The 17,246-nt window shown below is 63.1% G+C and overlaps 1 protein-coding gene across 2 annotated transcripts; it reads right to left on the bottom strand.

The window, feature by feature from the left end:
• Positions 1-408: 408 nt before the first annotated feature.
• Positions 409-17,160, bottom strand: NECTIN4 (nectin cell adhesion molecule 4). 2 transcript variants are annotated; one of them, XM_065857584.2, is made up of 9 exons: positions 16,915-17,160; positions 12,142-12,495; positions 10,082-10,372; positions 8,527-8,641; positions 6,148-6,311; positions 4,614-4,761; positions 4,448-4,526; positions 2,892-3,020; positions 409-1,494 (listed from the first exon to the last, which is right to left on the bottom strand). In XM_065857584.2, the coding sequence occupies exons 1-9, from the start codon at positions 16,982-16,984 to the stop codon at positions 1,228-1,230; spliced, it is 1,617 nt and encodes a 538-aa protein (XP_065713656.1). In that variant the 5' UTR covers positions 16,985-17,160; the 3' UTR covers positions 409-1,227. The 2 variants fall into 2 exon arrangements, with proteins under 2 accessions (XP_065713656.1, XP_071656550.1); XM_071800449.1 differs by lacking the exon at positions 10,082-10,372.
• Positions 17,161-17,246: the final 86 nt, after the last annotated feature.

The raw sequence follows: 17,246 nt of genomic DNA, 5'->3' as shown, positions 1-17,246 counted from the left end.
CTTGCACTGCTTGCACAAGCTTGCTCGTGCATGCTCCTGTGTGCTCATACCTGCTTGCACAATCTCCCGACGCTTGCACACGCTCGTGCACGCTTGCGTGAGCTTGCGACACTTGCGCACGCTTGCTCACGCACACTTGCACAGGCCAGGCCATGCTCGCACACGCTCGTGCGCGCACAGTCTCCTGCTGCTCACAAACGCTCGCGCACACTTGTACGATCTTGCGATGCTTCCACGTGCTCACGCACGGTTACACGAGCCTGGGCACGCTCACGCGTGCTCACACGACCTCCTGATGCTCACGCGTGCTCCTGCACGCTCGCACGAGGCCACTGAGGAGCCCATCCTTGCACACGCGTGTGCAGCAGCAGCTCCCGGCCCCGCTGAGACCAGACGCACAGACACGGCCCCAGGCCCCGCGCGGGGGTTTATTTACAAGCGCGGCTCCGCCGGGGGGGCCCCATCCTATACAGCTCTGTACACGTGGGGTGCGATGGCCCCAGGGACCCCCCAACAGCCCCCACCGGGGGGGGTCCCGCGGCGGTTGGGGGGAAGGGGAGGGTTTTTTGGGGGGTTTCGGGGTCAGGGAGGGGACACAAGCGTCCCAAGTGCCACCGGCAAACCGTGGCCCCAGCGCCGTGCGGGAGGAGCCACCACAGTCCAAGGGATGTTTGGGGTTGGGGGGGTGGCCCCCAGGGGGGCTCCTGTCCCCATCTTGTCCTTGGGGTGTCCCCGGTGGCTCCAGCACCCACCAGTCCTGGATGCTGCTGTCACCTCTTTGCGTGTCCGGTGCCAGCTGCGAGGTGACATTTGGGGACCGGAGTCTGTCCCAGGGCACTGTGCATGTCCCCAGCCCTGTGCCAGCAGCAAGGTGACATTTGGGGACCGTCGCCCATCCCGGGGCACTGTGCGTGTCCCCAGCCCTGTGCCAGCAGCAAGGTGACATTTGGGGACCGGAGCCTGTCCCAGGGCACTGTGTGTGTCCCCAGCCCTGTGCCAGCAGCAAGGTGACATTTGGGGACCGGAGCCTGTCCCAGGGCACTGTGTGTGTCCCCAGCCCTGTGCCAGCAGCAAGGTGACATTTGGGGGCTCTGTCCTAAGGCACGACGCGTGTCCCCAGCCTGTGCCAGCAGCGGGGTGACACCCAGGGACCGGAGCCAGCCCGGTGGGCGGCGGAGCAGCGGGGGGACACTTGGGGTCCCCGGGTGTCCCCCCGGCCCAGGCCGGTCACACCAGGTGGCCGCGGCCGTTGATGTAGATGCCATTGGTGCTGGGCCGGGCCTGCAGCATCCCGTTCTCCTGCACGAAGTGCGTCATGGCCACCTTGATGGGGTTGTCCCTGTCCCCAGCGCCGCCGCCACCGTCCTCCTCCTCCTCCTTGGGCTCCTTCCCCGGTGGCAGCGGCAGCAGCGGCAGCGCCGGCGCCTCCGTCTGCGTCTCGATCTCCCGCACGGTCGAGAGCGTCGAGTAACTGCGGCCCTCGGGCTCCTCGCTCTGCGGGGACGGGGGACAGGGTCACCAGGGACAAGGGACGGGGTCACCAACAGGGACGGGGTCACCAGGGACAAGGGATGGGGTCACCAACAGGGCCGGGGTCACCAGGGACAAGGGACGGGGTCACCAACAGGGACAAGGTCACCAAGAGGGACAAGGGATGGAGTCACCAATGGCCCCGCGGACAAGGGACAGGGTCACCAGGGACAAGGCACAGGGTCACCAACAGGGACAGGGTCACCAGAGACAAGGGACGGGGTCACCAGAGACAAGGGACAGCGTTACCAACAGGGACAAGGAATGGAGTCACCAATGGCCCCGGGGACAAGGGACAGGGTCACCAACAGGGACGGGGTCACCAGGGACAAGGGACAGGGTCACCAACAGGGACAGGGTCACCAACAGGATCAGGGTCACCAGGGACAAGGGACAGGGTCACCAACAGGATCAGGGTCACCAGGGACAAGGCACAGGGTCACCAACAGGGACAGGGTCACCAGAGACAAGGGACGGGGTCACCAGAGACAAGGGACAGCGTTACCAACAGGGACAAGGAATGGAGTCACCAATGGCCCCGGGGACAAGGGACAGGGTCACCATAGACAAGGCACAGGGTCACCAACAGGGACAGGGTCACCAGAGACAAGGGACGGGGTCACCAGAGACAAGGGACAGTGTCACCAGCAGGGACAAGGTCACCAACAGGGACAAGGGATGGAGTCACCAATGGCCCCGGGGACAAGGAACAGGGTCACCAAGAGGGACAAGGAATGTGGTCACCAATGGCCGCAGGGACAAGTGACGGGTCACCAACAAGGACAAGGGATGGGGTCACCAAAAGGAACAAGGAACGGGGTCACCAATGGCCTCAGGGACAAGGGACAGGGTCACCAGTGGCTCCAAGGACAAGAGACGGGGTCACCAATGGCCCCCAGGGACAAGGGACGGGGTCACCAACAGGGACAGGGTTACCAATGGCCCCGGGGACAAGGGACAGGATCACCAAGAGGGACAAGGGACGTGATCACCAAGAGGGACAAGGGACAGGGTCACCAACAGGGACAAGGACAAGAGACAGGGTCACCAGTGGTCCCAAGGACAAGGGACAGGGTCACCAATGGCCCCCAGGGACAAGTGACAGGGTCATCAGTGGCTCCAAGGACAAGGGACGGGGTCACCAATGGCCCCCAGGGACAAGGGATGGGGTCACCAACAGGGACAGGGTCACCAATGGCCCCAAGGACCCCCACAGGTGTGCAAAGGTGTGTGCAGGTACAGGAGCTTTGCACACACGGAAGGAGAGTTTGCACGTGTGCAAGGGGTTTGCACAAGCGGAAAGCAGGTTGCACACCCAGAAGGGGACACCCCCGTGCCCCCCGCCGTCCCAGGGCTCTCACCATGGCGGAGCAGATGCTGGTGCCGCGCAGGCTGTCCCCGCGCAGGCTGTCCCCACGCAGGCTGCCCTGCCGGCTGCCCTGCCGGCTGCCCTGCCGGCTCTCCGTGCGCAGCTGCAGCGTCTCCTCCAGCTGCAACAGCCCCGTGAGACACGGCACCCCAAAACCCAGACCCCTGCATGCTCTGATATCCAGCACCCCAGCACCCTGAAACCCAGCCCCATGGGCACCCCAAAACCCAGACCCCCAGCCCCCTGAATCCCAGCCCCCCAGCCTCCTGAATCCCAGCACCCCAGCACCCTGAAACCCAGCCCCATGGGCATCTCAATACCCAGCAGCCCAGGCACCCCAAAACCCACTCCCATGGGCGCCCTGAAACCCAGACCCCCAGCACCCCAATACCCATCACCCAGACACCCCAATACCCATCAACCAGGCACCCCAGACCCCAATACCAATCACCTAGCACCCAAACACCCATCACCCCAATAACCATCACCCACCACCCCAATACCCATCAACCAGGCACCCCAGACCCCAATACCAATCATGTAGCACCCCCATACCCATCACCCCAATAACCATCACCCACCACTGCAATACCCATCACCCAGACACCCAAATACCCATCACCCACCATCCCATTACCCATCACACAGACCCCCCAACACCCATCACCCAGACACCCCAATACCCATCACCCCAATACCCATCACCCACCACCCCATTACCCATCACACAGACCCCCCAACACCCATCACCCAGACACCCCAATACCCATCACCCATCACCCCAATACCCATCACCCACCACCCCATTACCCATCACACAGACCCCCCAACACCCATCACCCAGACACCCCAATACCCATCACCCATCACCCCAATACCCATCACCCATCACCCCATTACCCATCACACAGACACCCCAACACCCATCACCCAGACACCCCATTACTCATCACCCATCACCCCATTACCCATCACCCATCACCCCAATACCCAATACCCATCACCCCAGACCCCACCACCCCATTACCCATCACCCAGACACCCCAATGCCCATCACCCAGACACCCCAGACCTCAATACCAATCACCTAGCACCCCAACACCCATCACCCCGGACACCAACACCCCAATACCCATCACCCCAATACCCATCACCCAGACACCCCAGGCCCCAATACCAATCACCTAGCATCCCAATACCCATCACCCTAACACCCATCACTCCAACACCCATCACTCAGACACCCCAGGCCCCAATACCAATCACCTAACACCCCAATACTCATCACCCATCACCCAGACACCCCAATACCCATCACCCATCACCGCAGACCCCAACGCCCACCACCCCATTACCCATCACCCAGACACCCCAGACCCCAACACCAATCACCCAGACACCCCAATACCCATCACCCAGACACCCCAGATCCCAATACCCATCACCCTAACACCCATCACTCAGACACCCCAATACCCACCACCCCATTACCCATCACCCAGACACCCCAGACCCCAACACCCATCACCCCACCACCCGTCACCCCACCTGTGTGCGTGTGTCGGTGCTGTGGCTGGAGTGCAGGCGCCGGATCGAGTTTTCCCGCGTGAGCGTCAGCTCCTCCTCACTGGGGACACGGGGTGGGGGACACACTCAGCAGGGGACCCCCCACCTCACCCCCACCCCCCACCCCCATCTCTGCCCCCTCTCTTACTACTTCTCGGAGATGCGCTTGGTCTTGCGCTTGTGGTAAAGGGTCATGACGACGACGACAATGACAAGGACGCAGAGCAGGACGGCGGCGATGACGCCCACGACCACCACCGAGGCCGAGACCAGGTCCACCTTGCGCACTGTGTCATCTGCGGGGACACGGGGGACCGGTGAGCGTGTGGGAGGGTGGACGGACAGATGGACAAGTCCAGAGATGGGGCGGGGTGGTTGGAGAAACAAGGGGTGGAGAGGTGGATGGACAGAGAGACGCATCAGAGGGATGGATGGGTGGATGGGTGGACAGACGGATAGATGGGTGGATGGATGGGTGGATGGACAGATGGACAAGTCCAGAGATGAGCAGGTGGTTGGATAAGCAAGGGATGGAGAGATGGATGGACAGAGAGACGCGTCAGAGGGATGGATGGTGGACAGACGGATAGATGGGTGGATGGATGGGTGGATGGACAGATGGACAAGTCCAGAGATGAGCGGGTGGTTGGATAAGCAAGGGGTAGAGAGATGGATGGACAGAGAGACGCATCAGAGGGATGGATGGGTGGATGGGTGGACAGACAGATAGATGGGTGGATGGATGGGTGGATGGACAGATGGACAAGTCCAGAGATGAGCAGGTGGTTGGATAAGCAAGGGATGGAGAGATGGATGGACAGAGAGACGCGTCAGAGGGATGGATGGTGGGCAGACGGGTAGATGGGTGGATGGATGGACGGACAGATGGACAAGTCCAGGTTGAGTGGGTGGTTGGATAAACAAGGGGTGGAGAGATGGATGGACAGAGAGACGCATCAGAGGGATGGATGGGTGGATGGACGGACAGATGGACAAGTCCAGAGATAAGCGGGTGGTTGGATAAGCAAGGGGTGGAGAGATAGATGGATGGACAAATGGATGAGTAGATGGATGGGTGGACGGATGGGTGGACAAGTCCACAGATGAGTGGGTGGTTGGATGAACAAGAGGTGGAGAGATGGATGGACAGAGAGACGTGTCAGAGGGATGGATGGATGGACGGACGGACAGATGGGTGGGTGGATGGATGAGCAGAGGGATGGGTGAACGGATGGGTAGATGGGTGGATGGACAGACAGGTGGACAATAGGACAGACGAGCGTATGGACGGTCACATGGATGGATGGAGAAATGGAGAGAAGTGAAAGGCAGATGGACAGACAGATGGACAGACAGATGGACAGCCAGGTGGGCGGATGAGGATGTAGAGGCAGAGGTAGGTGGGCAGAGTGAGGGGCTGGGCAGACAAACAGGACAGAGAAGCAGATGGAAAGATGGACGGACGGACAGACAGATGGGTGAAGGGACGGAAAGGAGCATCTGGGGAAGGACAGAGCCTGGGGGGGACACACGGACAGACAGAAGAGGGGACAGACGGGCGTGTGGCGGGAAGAAGAGCCCGGGGATGGACAGACGGACAAACACAGCAGCTTGCCCCCCCACCCAGGCTCCCCTGGGACCCCCAAACCTCCCCACGCCCCCCGGGGGTCCCTGACCCCCACCTTCCGCGCGGCCCTTGACGCTGACGTTGGCTCGCGCCTCCTTGGTGGCCACGCGGTTGGTGACGCGGCAGACGTAGGCGCCGGCGTCGGTGGTGGCGAGGGGCCGCTGGAACAGCAGGGTGTCCCCCCGCGCCCGCACCCCCGTGGGCAGCGGCGCCTCCAACCTACGGTGGCACCGGTGGCACCGTCAGCGGTGGTGGCACCGTCAGCACCGGGCAAGCGCTGGTGGCGTCGGTGGCGGCGCCATCAAAGCCGGGGCTGCCGGTTCCCACGGTGACGCCCCGACGGGACCTGCCCGGGCACGGCACCGCCGCCACGGCACCGCCACACCCGGGCGGGGACACGGGACGCGGCAGGGACGTGGGGACGGGCAGGGGACACCACAGGGACATGGAACATGGGGACAGGTAGGGGATGCGGCAGGGACACCAGCATGGGCAGGGGGGACGTGGCACAGGCATGGGACATGGTAGGGACATCAACATGGACAGGGGACACAGCTGAGGCAGGGGACACGGCAGGGGACACGGCAGGGGACACATGGCAGGGACAGGGATGTGCACAGGGGGACACAGGAGATGGCAGGGATGTGGGGATGGGCAGGAGACACCACAGGGACATGGGCCATGGGGACAGGTAGGGGATGTGGCGGGGACACCAACATGGGCAGGGGTGATGTGGCACAGGTATGGGACATGGTAGGGACATCAGCATGGACAGGGGACACAGCTGAGGCAGGGGACACGTGGCAGGGACAGGGATGTGCACAGGGGGACACAGGAGATGGCAGGGATGTGGGGACAGGCAGGGGACACCACAGGGACATGGACCACGGGGACAGGTAGGGGATGTGGCAGGGACACCAGCATGGGCAGGGGGTACATGGTACAGGCATGGGACATGGTAGGGACATCAGCATGGACAGGGGACACAGCTGAGGCAGGGGACACGTGGCAGGGACAGGGATGTGCACAGGGGGACACAGGAGATGGCAGGGATGTGGGGACAGGCAGGGGACACCACAGGGACATGGACCACGGGGACAGGTAGGGGATGTGGCAGGGACACCAGCATGGGCAGGGGGTACATGGCACAGGCATGGGACATGGTAGGGACATCAGCATGGACAGGGGACACAGCTGAGGCAGGGGACACGGCAGGGGACACGGCAGGGGACACGGCAGGGGACACGGCAGGGGACACGTGGCAGGGACAGGGATGTGCACAGGGGGACACAGGAGATGGCAGGGATGTGGGGATGGGCAGGGGACACCACAGGGACATGGACCATGGGGACAGGTAGGGGATGCGGCAGGGACACCAGCATGGGCAGGGGGGATGTGGCACAGGTATGGGACATGGTAGGGACATCAGCATGGACAGGGGACACAGCTGAGGCAGGGGACACGTGGCAGGGACAGGGATGTGCACAGGGGGACACAGGAGATGGCAGGGATGTGGGGACAGGCAGGGGACACCACAGGGACATGGACCACGGGGACAGGTAGGGGATGTGGCAGGGACACCAGCATGGGCAGGGGGTACATGGTACAGGCATGGGACATGGTAGGGACATCAGCATGGACAGGGGACACAGCTGAGGCAGGGGACACGGCAGGGGACACGTGGCAGGGACAGGGATTTGCACAGGGGGACACAGGAGATGGCAGGGATGTGGGGATGGGCAGGGGACACCACAGGGACATGGACCATGGGGACAGGTAGGGGATGTGGCAGGGACACCAACATGGGCAGGGGCGATGTGGCACAGGTATGGGACATGGTAGGGACATCAGCATGGACAGGGGACACAGCTGAGGCAGGGGACATGGCAGGGGACACCTGGCAGGGACAGGGATGTGCACAGGGGGACACAGGAGATGGCAGGGATGTTGGGAGGGGCAGGGGACATCAGCAAGGACAGTGGACACAGCTGGGGCAGGGGACATGGCAGGGGACACAGCAGGGGACAGGAACATGCTCTGGACACCTGGGAGGGAACAGGGACATGCACAGGGGGACAGAGGACATGGCAGGGATGTGGGGACGGGCAGGGCACACCATGGGGACACGGGCACAGGCTGGAGGGACATGGAACATGGGCACAGGTAGGGGACATGGCAGGGACACCAGTATGGGCGGAGGGACATGGCACAGGCATGGGACATGGTAGGGACATCAGCAAGGACAGGGGACACAGCTGGGGCAGGGGACATGGCAGGGACACGGCAGGGACAGGAACATGCTCTGGACACCTGGTAGGGACATGGACATGCACAGGGGGACACGGACACGGTGGCAGGGGACACACAGGCACACAGGGCAGTGTCACCAGCACCCAGGGGACAGCAGGACCCAGGACAGGGACGGTGGCCTCACCGTGTCCAGTTGTAGGTGGGCGGGGGGTTCCCGTCCCCCAGGCAGGTCAGCGCTGCCCCCTCCATCCCCTCGCGCCACTCGTCCGTGTGTCCCAGCACCGAGGCGTCCGACAGGTCTGGGGACAGGGACAGTGTCCCCCAGTGTCCTCCGTGTCCCAACGCCCCGTCCCTGATGTCCTCCGTGCCAATGTCCCCCATGGCCTCGGTGCCCACCATGTCCCCAGCATCCTCCACATCCCTCAATGGCCCCATGTTCTCTCTGTCCCCAATGCTCCCCATGTCCCCAGTGACCCTCGTGCTCTCCATGTCCCCACTGTTCCTATGTCCCTCAATCCTCCCTATGTCCCCTTTGTCCTCCAGTGCCCCCCATATCCTCCACGTTCCCCAGTGCCCCCCATGCCCCCATGTCCCAAATGCCCTCCATGTCCTCAATGTTCCCCATGTCCCCAGTATCCTCCATGTCCCTCAGTGTCCCCCATGACCGTCAATACCCCACATGCCCTCCAGGTCCCAAATGTCCCCCATGTCCCCAACATCCTCCACATCCCTCAGTGCCCCCCATGCTCTCTATGTCCCAAATGCACCTATGTCTCCAGTGTCCCCATCACCCCCATGCCTTCCATGTCCCCAACATCCTCCACATCTCTCAGTGTCCCACATGCTCTCCATGACCACAATGCTCCCCATGTCCCTAGTGTCCCCATGTCCCCAGCATCCCCATGACCCACATGTCCCCAACATCCTCCACATCTCTCACTGTCTTACATGCTCTCCATGACCACAATGCTCCCCATGTCCCTAGTGTCCCCATGTCCCCAGCATCCTCCATGTCCCTCAGCGTCCCCATGCCCTTCAATGCCCCCAACATCCTCCACATCTCTCAGTGTCCCACATGCTCTCTATGGCCACGATGCTCCCCATGTCCCTAGTGTCCCCATGTCCCCAGCATCCTCCATGTCCCTCAACATCCCCATGACCCTCAATGCCTCCATGCCCCCCATGTCCCCAACATCCTCCACACCTCTCAGTGTCCCACATGCTCTCCATGACCACAATGCTCCCCATGTCCCTAGTGTCCCCATGTCCCCAGTGTCCCCATGATCCACATGTCCCCAACATCCTCCACATCTCTCAGTGTCCCACATGCTCTCTATGGCCACGATGCTCCCCATGTCCCTAGTGTCTCCATGTCCCCAGCATCCTCCATGTCCCTCAGCGTCCCCATGCCCTTCAATGCCCCCAACATCCTCCACATCTCTCAGTGTCCCACATGCTCTCCATGACCACAATGCTCCCCATGTCCCTAGTGTCCCCATGTCCCCAGCATCCTCCATGTCCCTCAACATCCCCATGACCCTCAATGCCTCCATGCCCCCCATGTCCCAAACATCCTCCACATCTCTCAGTGTCCCACATGCTCTCCATGACCACAATGCTCGCCATGTCCCTAGTGTCCCCATGTCCCCAGCATCCCCATGATCCACATGTCCCCAACATCCTCCATGTTCACCAATGCCCCCCATGCTCTCCATGTCCCCATTGTCCCCATGGCGCACAGGCGACGCTGAGCAGGTGGGTGATCCTCTTCTCATGGCGCAGGCCGGGATGCTCCACCACGCAGGTCAGGCTCTTGCCGTTCATGCTGCGCCCGGGCACCAGGAAGAACTCGCTGGTGACGGAGGCCGAGCGGGCGTGCGCCGAGCGGCGCGTGGCGTTGGTGCCGCGCACCTCGGTCTCCCAGCGCACCGAGGGCACCGGGTTCCCCTCCGCCGTGCACGAGGCCGCCAGCGTCCGGCCCTGGCCCTCCTCCAGTGGTGGCCCCGGGTTCAGGATGGGCAGCGGCGGCACTGCGGGCGGCACCGGGCTCAGCCGCGCTGGTGCCTTGTGGGGCGGCCGGTGCCCGTCCCCCTGCGCCCGGTGACCCGGCATCCAGCACCGCTGCCCTTCAGCCTGTGGCCGTCACGGTGTGGCCGTTGTCCCATGGTCGCCACGCTGTGCCCACCACCGCATCTCCTCATCCTCCCTGTGCCTGCTGCCCCTTGGCCACCACCCATCACCCACTGGCCATCACCCATTGCCCACCACCCCATGCCCATTGGCCCTTGGCCACCACCCCATCCTCGTGCCCCATGCACGCTGCCCCTTGCCCACTAACCATTGCCCATCACCCCTTGGCCACCAACCCATCCTAATCCCCCTGTGCCCGCTGCCCCTTGGCCATCACCCATTGCCCCTTGGCCACTAACCATTGCTCCATGCCTATTGTCCTGCGTCTATCAGCCCTTGCCCACCACCCCATGCAAACCACCCCTTGGTCACCACCCATTGCCCCATGCCCATTGCCCTGAGCCCCATGAGCCTTTGGCCACCAACCATCACCCCTTGGCCACCAGCCCATCCTCATCACCCTGTGCCCATCGCCCTGTTGCTCTACGCCCACCATCCCACCTGCACCCACTACCCATTGCCAATCACCCCACGCCAATTGCCCTGAGCCCCATGAGCCCTTGGCCACCACCCCGTCCTCATTGCCCTGTGCCCATTGCCCTATTGCTCTACGCCCACCATCCCACCTGCACCCACCACCCCATGCCAACCACCCCTTGGCCACCACCCATTGCCCCTTGGCCACCACCCATTGCCCTGAGCCCCATGAGCCCTTGGCCACCACCCTGTCCTCATCGCCCTGTGCCCATTACCCTATTGCTCTACGCCCACCATCCCACCTGCACCCACCACCCCATACCAACCACCCCTTGGCCAGCACCCATTGCCCCTTGGCCACCACGCATTGCCCTGAGCCCCATGAGCCCTTGGCCACCACCCCATCCTCATCACCCTGTGCCCATCGCCCTGTTGCTCTATGCCCACCACCCCACCTGCACCCACCACCCATTGCCCATCACCCCATGCCCATTGCTCTGAGCCCTATGAGCCCTTGACCACCACCCCATCCTCATCACCCTGTGCCCATCGCCCTATCGCTCTACGCCCACCATCCCGCCTACACCCACCACCCCATGCCCACCACCCCTTGGCCACCACCCATTGCTCTGAGCCCATGAGCCCTTGGCCACCAACCATCACCCCTTGACCACCACCCCATCCTCATCACCCTGTGCCCATCGCTCTATTGCTCTACACCCACCATCCCATGCCAACCACCCCTTGCCCATCACCCCATGCCCATTGCCCTGGGCCCCATGAGCCCTTGGCCACCAACCATCACCCCTTGGCCACCACCCCATCCTCATCACCCTGTGCCCATCGCTCTATTGCTCTACGCCCACCATCCCACCTGCACCCACCACCCCATGCCAACCACCCCTTGGCCACCACCCATTGCCCTGAGCCCCATGAGCCCTTGGCCACCACCCTGTCCTCATCGCCCTGTGCCCATTACCCTATTGCTCTACGCCCACCATCCCACCTGCACCCACCACCCCATACCAACCACCCCTTGGCCACCACCCATTGCCCCTTGGCCACCACGCATTGCCCTGAGCCCCATGAGCCCTTGGCCACCACCCCATCCTCATCACCCTGTGCCCATCGCCCTATTGCTCTACACCCACCACCCCATGCCCAGCACCCAGTGCCCACCCCAGACACTCACCCAGCACCTTGAGCGTGAGGTGCCCCTCGAAGCTGCCGCGGGGGAAGGTGATGAGGTGACACTCGTAGTCGCCCTCGTCCCCCTGCACCGCGTTGCGCAGCACGATGGCCCCGTCCTCCAGCTCGCCGCCCGTCGCCCGCCGCAGCACCCGCCCGGCGTACGGCTCCTGCACGTGCTCCCCGTGCTGCCGGTCCAGCACCGCCAGGCGCGCCCGCGTCCCCTCGGGCCCCCGCTTCAGCCACGTCACCTGCACCACCTGCTCCTGCTCCTGCGCCCGGTACCGGCACGGCAGCACCACGTCCTGGCCCAGCACCGCCGTCACGCTGGGCTGCACCTCCACCACGCCGGCGCGGCCTGCGGACACACGCGTGTGCACACGGTCACGCGTGTGCACGAGATCACCGTGCGCAGGAGCGCTCGGGCATGTTTGCACATACTCTGACATGCACCAACATGCAAGAACACACAGGCACGCTCCAGCACGCTTGGGCACGCTTGTTCTTGTGCTCATATATGTGCAAGAACACTTGCACACACTCCAGCACGTTTGTGTTTGCACTCATGTATACACCAGAACACTTGTGCACACTTGCACATGCTCTGACATGCTTGGACACGCTTGTTCTTGCACTCATATACGTGCAAGAACACTCGTACACACTCCAGCACGCTTGTGTTTGCACTCATGTATACACCAGAACACTTGTGCACACTTGCACATCCTCCAACATGCTTGGACACGCTTGTTCTTGCACTCATATACGTGCAAGAACACTTGCACACACTCCAGCATGCTTGTGTTTGCACTCACCTACACACCAGAACACTTGTGCACACTTGCACATGCTCTGACATGCTTGGACACGCTTGTTCTTGCACTCATATACGTGCAAGAACACTCGTACACACTCCAGCACGCTTGTGTTTGCACTCATGTATACACCAGAACACTTGTGCACACTTGCACATCCTCCAACATGCTTGGACACGCTTGTTCTTGCACTCATATACGTGCAAGAACACTTGCACACACTCCAGCATGCTTGTGTTTGCACTCACCTACACACCAGAACACTTGTGCACACTTGCACATGCTCTGACATGCTTGGACACGCTTGTTCTTGCACTCATATACGTGCAAGAACACTCGTACACACTCCAGCACACTTGTGTTTGCACTCATGTATACACCAGAACACTTGTGCACACTTGCACATGCTCCAACATGCTTGGACACGCTTGTTCTTGCACTCATATACGTGCAAGAACACTTGCACACACTCCAGCATGCTTGTGTTTGCACTCACCTACACACCAGAACACTTGTGCACACTTGCACATGCTCCGACATGCTTGGACACGCTTGTTCTTGCACTCATATACGTGCAAGAACACTCGCACACACTCCAGCACGCTTGTGTTTGCACTCACGTATACACCAGAACACTTGTGCACACTTGTACATGCTCCAACATGCTTGGACACGCTTGTTCTTGCACTCACATACATGCAAGAACACTTGCACATGCTTGCACACACTCCAGCACGCTTGTGTTTGCACTCACATACACACCAGAACACTGGTGCACACTTGCACACGCTCTGACATGCTTGTGCTGGCACTCACATACATGCAAGAACACTTGTGCACACTTGTACATGCTCCAACATGCTTGGACACGCTTGTTCTTGCACTCACATACGTGCAAGAGCCTTGCACATGCTTACGCACGCTTTGGCACGCTTGGGAACGCTTGTTCTTGCACTCACATACATGCAGAAACACTCAGGCACGCTTGCATAAGCTCCAGCACGCTTGTGTTTGCACTCACGTACACACTAGAACACTTGTGCACACCTGCACACACTCCAACACACTCGTGCTGGCACTCATACACATGCAAGAACACTTGCACACACTCCAGCATGCTTGTGTTTGCACTCACATACACATCAGTACACTTGGGCACACGTGTAGATGCTCCAGTACTCTCGGGCACACTTGTTATTGCACCCACACACATGCAAGAACACTTGTGCACACTTGCACATGCTCCAACATGCTTGGACATGCTTATTCTTGCACTCACATACACACAAGCACACTTGTGCACGCTTGTGCATCCTCCAACATGCTTGTGCTGGCACTCATATACACGCAAGAACACTTGTGCACGCTTGCACATGCTCCAACATGCTTGAACACACTTGTTCTTGCACTCACACGCATGTAAAAACACTTGGGCATGCTTGCACACTCTCCAACACGCTTTTGCTGGCACTCACGTGCAAGAACACTTGTGCACACTGGCATATGCTCATGCACACTCAGGCAAGCTCAGGCGTGCTCGGATGTGCTCACACACACACACGCTCAGCGTGTTTGTGCAGGCTCCTGCACACTCGGGTGCACGCAGATGTGGCTGGGCACGCTTGCACACGTGGACGCGTTCACACTTGCACACGCTCACACGCACTTGAGCACGCTCAGACACGCTCCCAGACACCTGCACATGTTCATACACACTTGGGCACGCTCAGACACGCTTGGGTGTGCTCCCAGACACCTGCACACACCTGTGAACATTCGTGCACACTCAGACAAAACTGGACACACTCCCAGACACCAGCAAACACATGTGCACACTCATGCACACTCACACACAACTGGACACATTGCCTGACACCTGCACACACCTACACATGTTCACACACACTTGCTCACGCTCCAACACGCTTGAGCACGCTTGCACACACCTGCACGTGTTCATGCACGCTTGGGCACGCTCTGACACGCTTGGGCATGCTCCCAGACACCCGCACACACCTGTGCACGCTCATGCACACTCAGACACATCAGACACACCCCAGATACCCCCACACACCTGTGCACACTCATGCACACTCAGACACATCAGACACACCCCCAGACATCTGCACACGCTCCTGCACGCTCGCTCACGCTCCAACACGCTCCCAGCCACCTGCACGCACCTGTGCACGCTCACACACACTTGGGCACGCTCTGACACGCTCCCAGCCACCTGCACACGCTCACGCACACCCGTGCGCGCCCGCAGCCGCTCACCGACGTTCGTGCCCGCTCTCACACGCACGCAGGCACATCCACCCGTGCTCACACACCCGTGATGCTCCCGGTCCCCGTCGCGGGTGTCGGGGCGTGGCGGGAACCACGCCCGCCCGCCGGGCGACGCCGGGGGAAGCGGCCGGGCCGGCACGGCCAGCCCAACCGGCCGGCGCGGATGCCGGGCCGTGCCGCGGCTTGCGGAGGGCACCCGCCCCCGCCGGCCCCCGGGGCCTCCCCGCCGAGCCCCCCGCCGTGCCCGGCCTAATTACCCCCCGATTAGTCGCCGGATTAATTAAATAATTGCGGCGCTGCCCAGGCCCGTGAGTCACGGCCGTGCCGCCGCGCCAGCCCCGGCCCTGCCTCAGTTTCCCCCGGCGCGGCCGCGGGTCCCGCGGGGTCGGGGTGCCGCGGTGTGGGGGGGGGGTGGATGCCGGGGTGCCGGTGCCGTCGGGGCTGGCGGGGCGGCCCTCGCCGCGGGGCGTCCCCACCCAGCGGGGCCGAGCGCGTGGGAACGGGGCCGGGAACGGAGCCGGGAACCGGCTGAACCGGCTCCCGCGGCCCCCACGCCCCGGCCGGGCTCGCACCCGCGGGATGCGGCACCGAGGAGACGGCGGGGGGGGTCCCGTGGTGGGGGGGGCAACCCCGGGGGGTGCAGACGCGTGGGTGAACCCTCCCTGACACCCCCAGCCGACCACCCCTCCCCGGGGGTCGCAGCCCTGACCCCGGGAGGCTGGGGGGGCGCTCGGCGCCTTTCGTGCCCCCGGTGGGTGGGGGTGACCACTAGGCCGCCCCCCAGCCGTGGCACGAAGCCCCCGACCCCCATCCCCAACACTGTGAGTCCCGGGGGGAACAGTAACCCCTGCGGTGACGTCACCCCCCGCGGCGCTCACCGCGTTCCCACGGGTCCCCCGCCAGTGGGGAAACTGAGGCAGGGCAGGGGGGCAAAGCACTGAGCCCCCCTTTGGGTACAATACCCATTTCGGCACAGCGTGGGGCGGCGAGTGCCCCCCCCCGCGCTCAAAACGTAGGAAAACAATGGGGAGGGGGCGGGGACCCCTCCGGGCACGCTGGTCGCCCCCACTGTACCCACATTCCCCGCTGCCGGGTGTCCCCCGTTCCCACGGTGTGTCCCCAGAGGGGTCCGTCCCCTCACACGGGGTTTGGGGGGGTGAGGGGGTGGCAGACGCGGACGCGCAGGTGCGCGCACACGGACACGCACGCACAGGTGCGCGCACACGCGTGTCCGGCGCCCCCGGCGCAACCCCCGGCGCGGCGCGCGGCCGCGCACAGCCCAGACACAGAGACACGGACACACAGACACGGACACACGGACACGCGCGGTCACAGGTGCGCGGAGCCACAGGTGCACACGCGAGCGCACACGCACACCCCCCCAACACACACACACCACACATACCCCCCCGGTCCCGCAGCCCCGGGGCAGCCAGTACCCCTGGTCCAGGTTTCGCACCCCGTGGGCTGCCGGTGTCCCCACGTCCCCCCCTCGCCCCCCGCCCCGAGGGAGCCGGTACTCCCGCCCCGGTCCCCACCCCCGGGCCCGTCTCCCAGCCCGGAGAAGCCGGTGCTGCCGGTCCCGCTGCTGCCGGTCCCGGTTCCGGTTCCCCTCCTCGGGGTTCCACTCCATGTCCCGATCCGCCCCCCGTCCCGGTGCCGTCGTTCCTTACCGGTGGCGGCGAGGAAGAGGAGGAGGAGGAGGAGAAAGGGCGTCCCGGGCCGCATCCCGCGGGGGGCCATGCGGACACCTGGGGGCTCACGGCGCTGCTCGGCCCCCCCCGGCCAGCACCATCCGTGCCGAACCGGGCTGCACCGGGCCAAACCGAGCCGAACCGGGCGGCACCGAGCTGGGCCGGGACCAAGCGAGCCGAACCGGGCGGCACCGGGACCGACCGGGCTGAGCCTCCCCGGGCCGCTCCGGGCTGCACCGGGCCGAACCGGGCGGCTCCGGGCCGAGAGCGGCAGAGGGGCCGGTGCTGCGCCGCTCCGGGACGGGACGGGA

This window comes from Patagioenas fasciata, chromosome 30 (assembly GCF_037038585.1).
Source record: "Patagioenas fasciata isolate bPatFas1 chromosome 30, bPatFas1.hap1, whole genome shotgun sequence".
In the NCBI taxonomy this organism is placed as follows: Eukaryota; Metazoa; Chordata; class Aves; order Columbiformes; family Columbidae; genus Patagioenas; species Patagioenas fasciata.
Note: the sequence above shows the minus strand (reverse complement) of the source record. Positions and strands in the feature narration are given on the sequence as shown.

Bases quoted from the DNA above. Each gene is read 5' to 3' on its own strand.
- NECTIN4 (XM_065857584.2), bottom strand. From the start codon at position 16,984: ATGGCCCCCCGCGGGATGCGGCCCGGGACGCCCTTTCTCCTCCTCCTC. The intron at 6,312-8,526 runs GTGAGGCCACCG...GTGCCACCGTAG, and splicing joins CCCACCTACAACTGGACACG to GTTGGAGGCGCCGCTGCCCA. The intron at 4,762-6,147 runs GTGGGGGTCAGG...GTGTCCCCGCAG, and splicing joins CGTCAAGGGCCGCGCGGAAG to ATGACACAGTGCGCAAGGTG.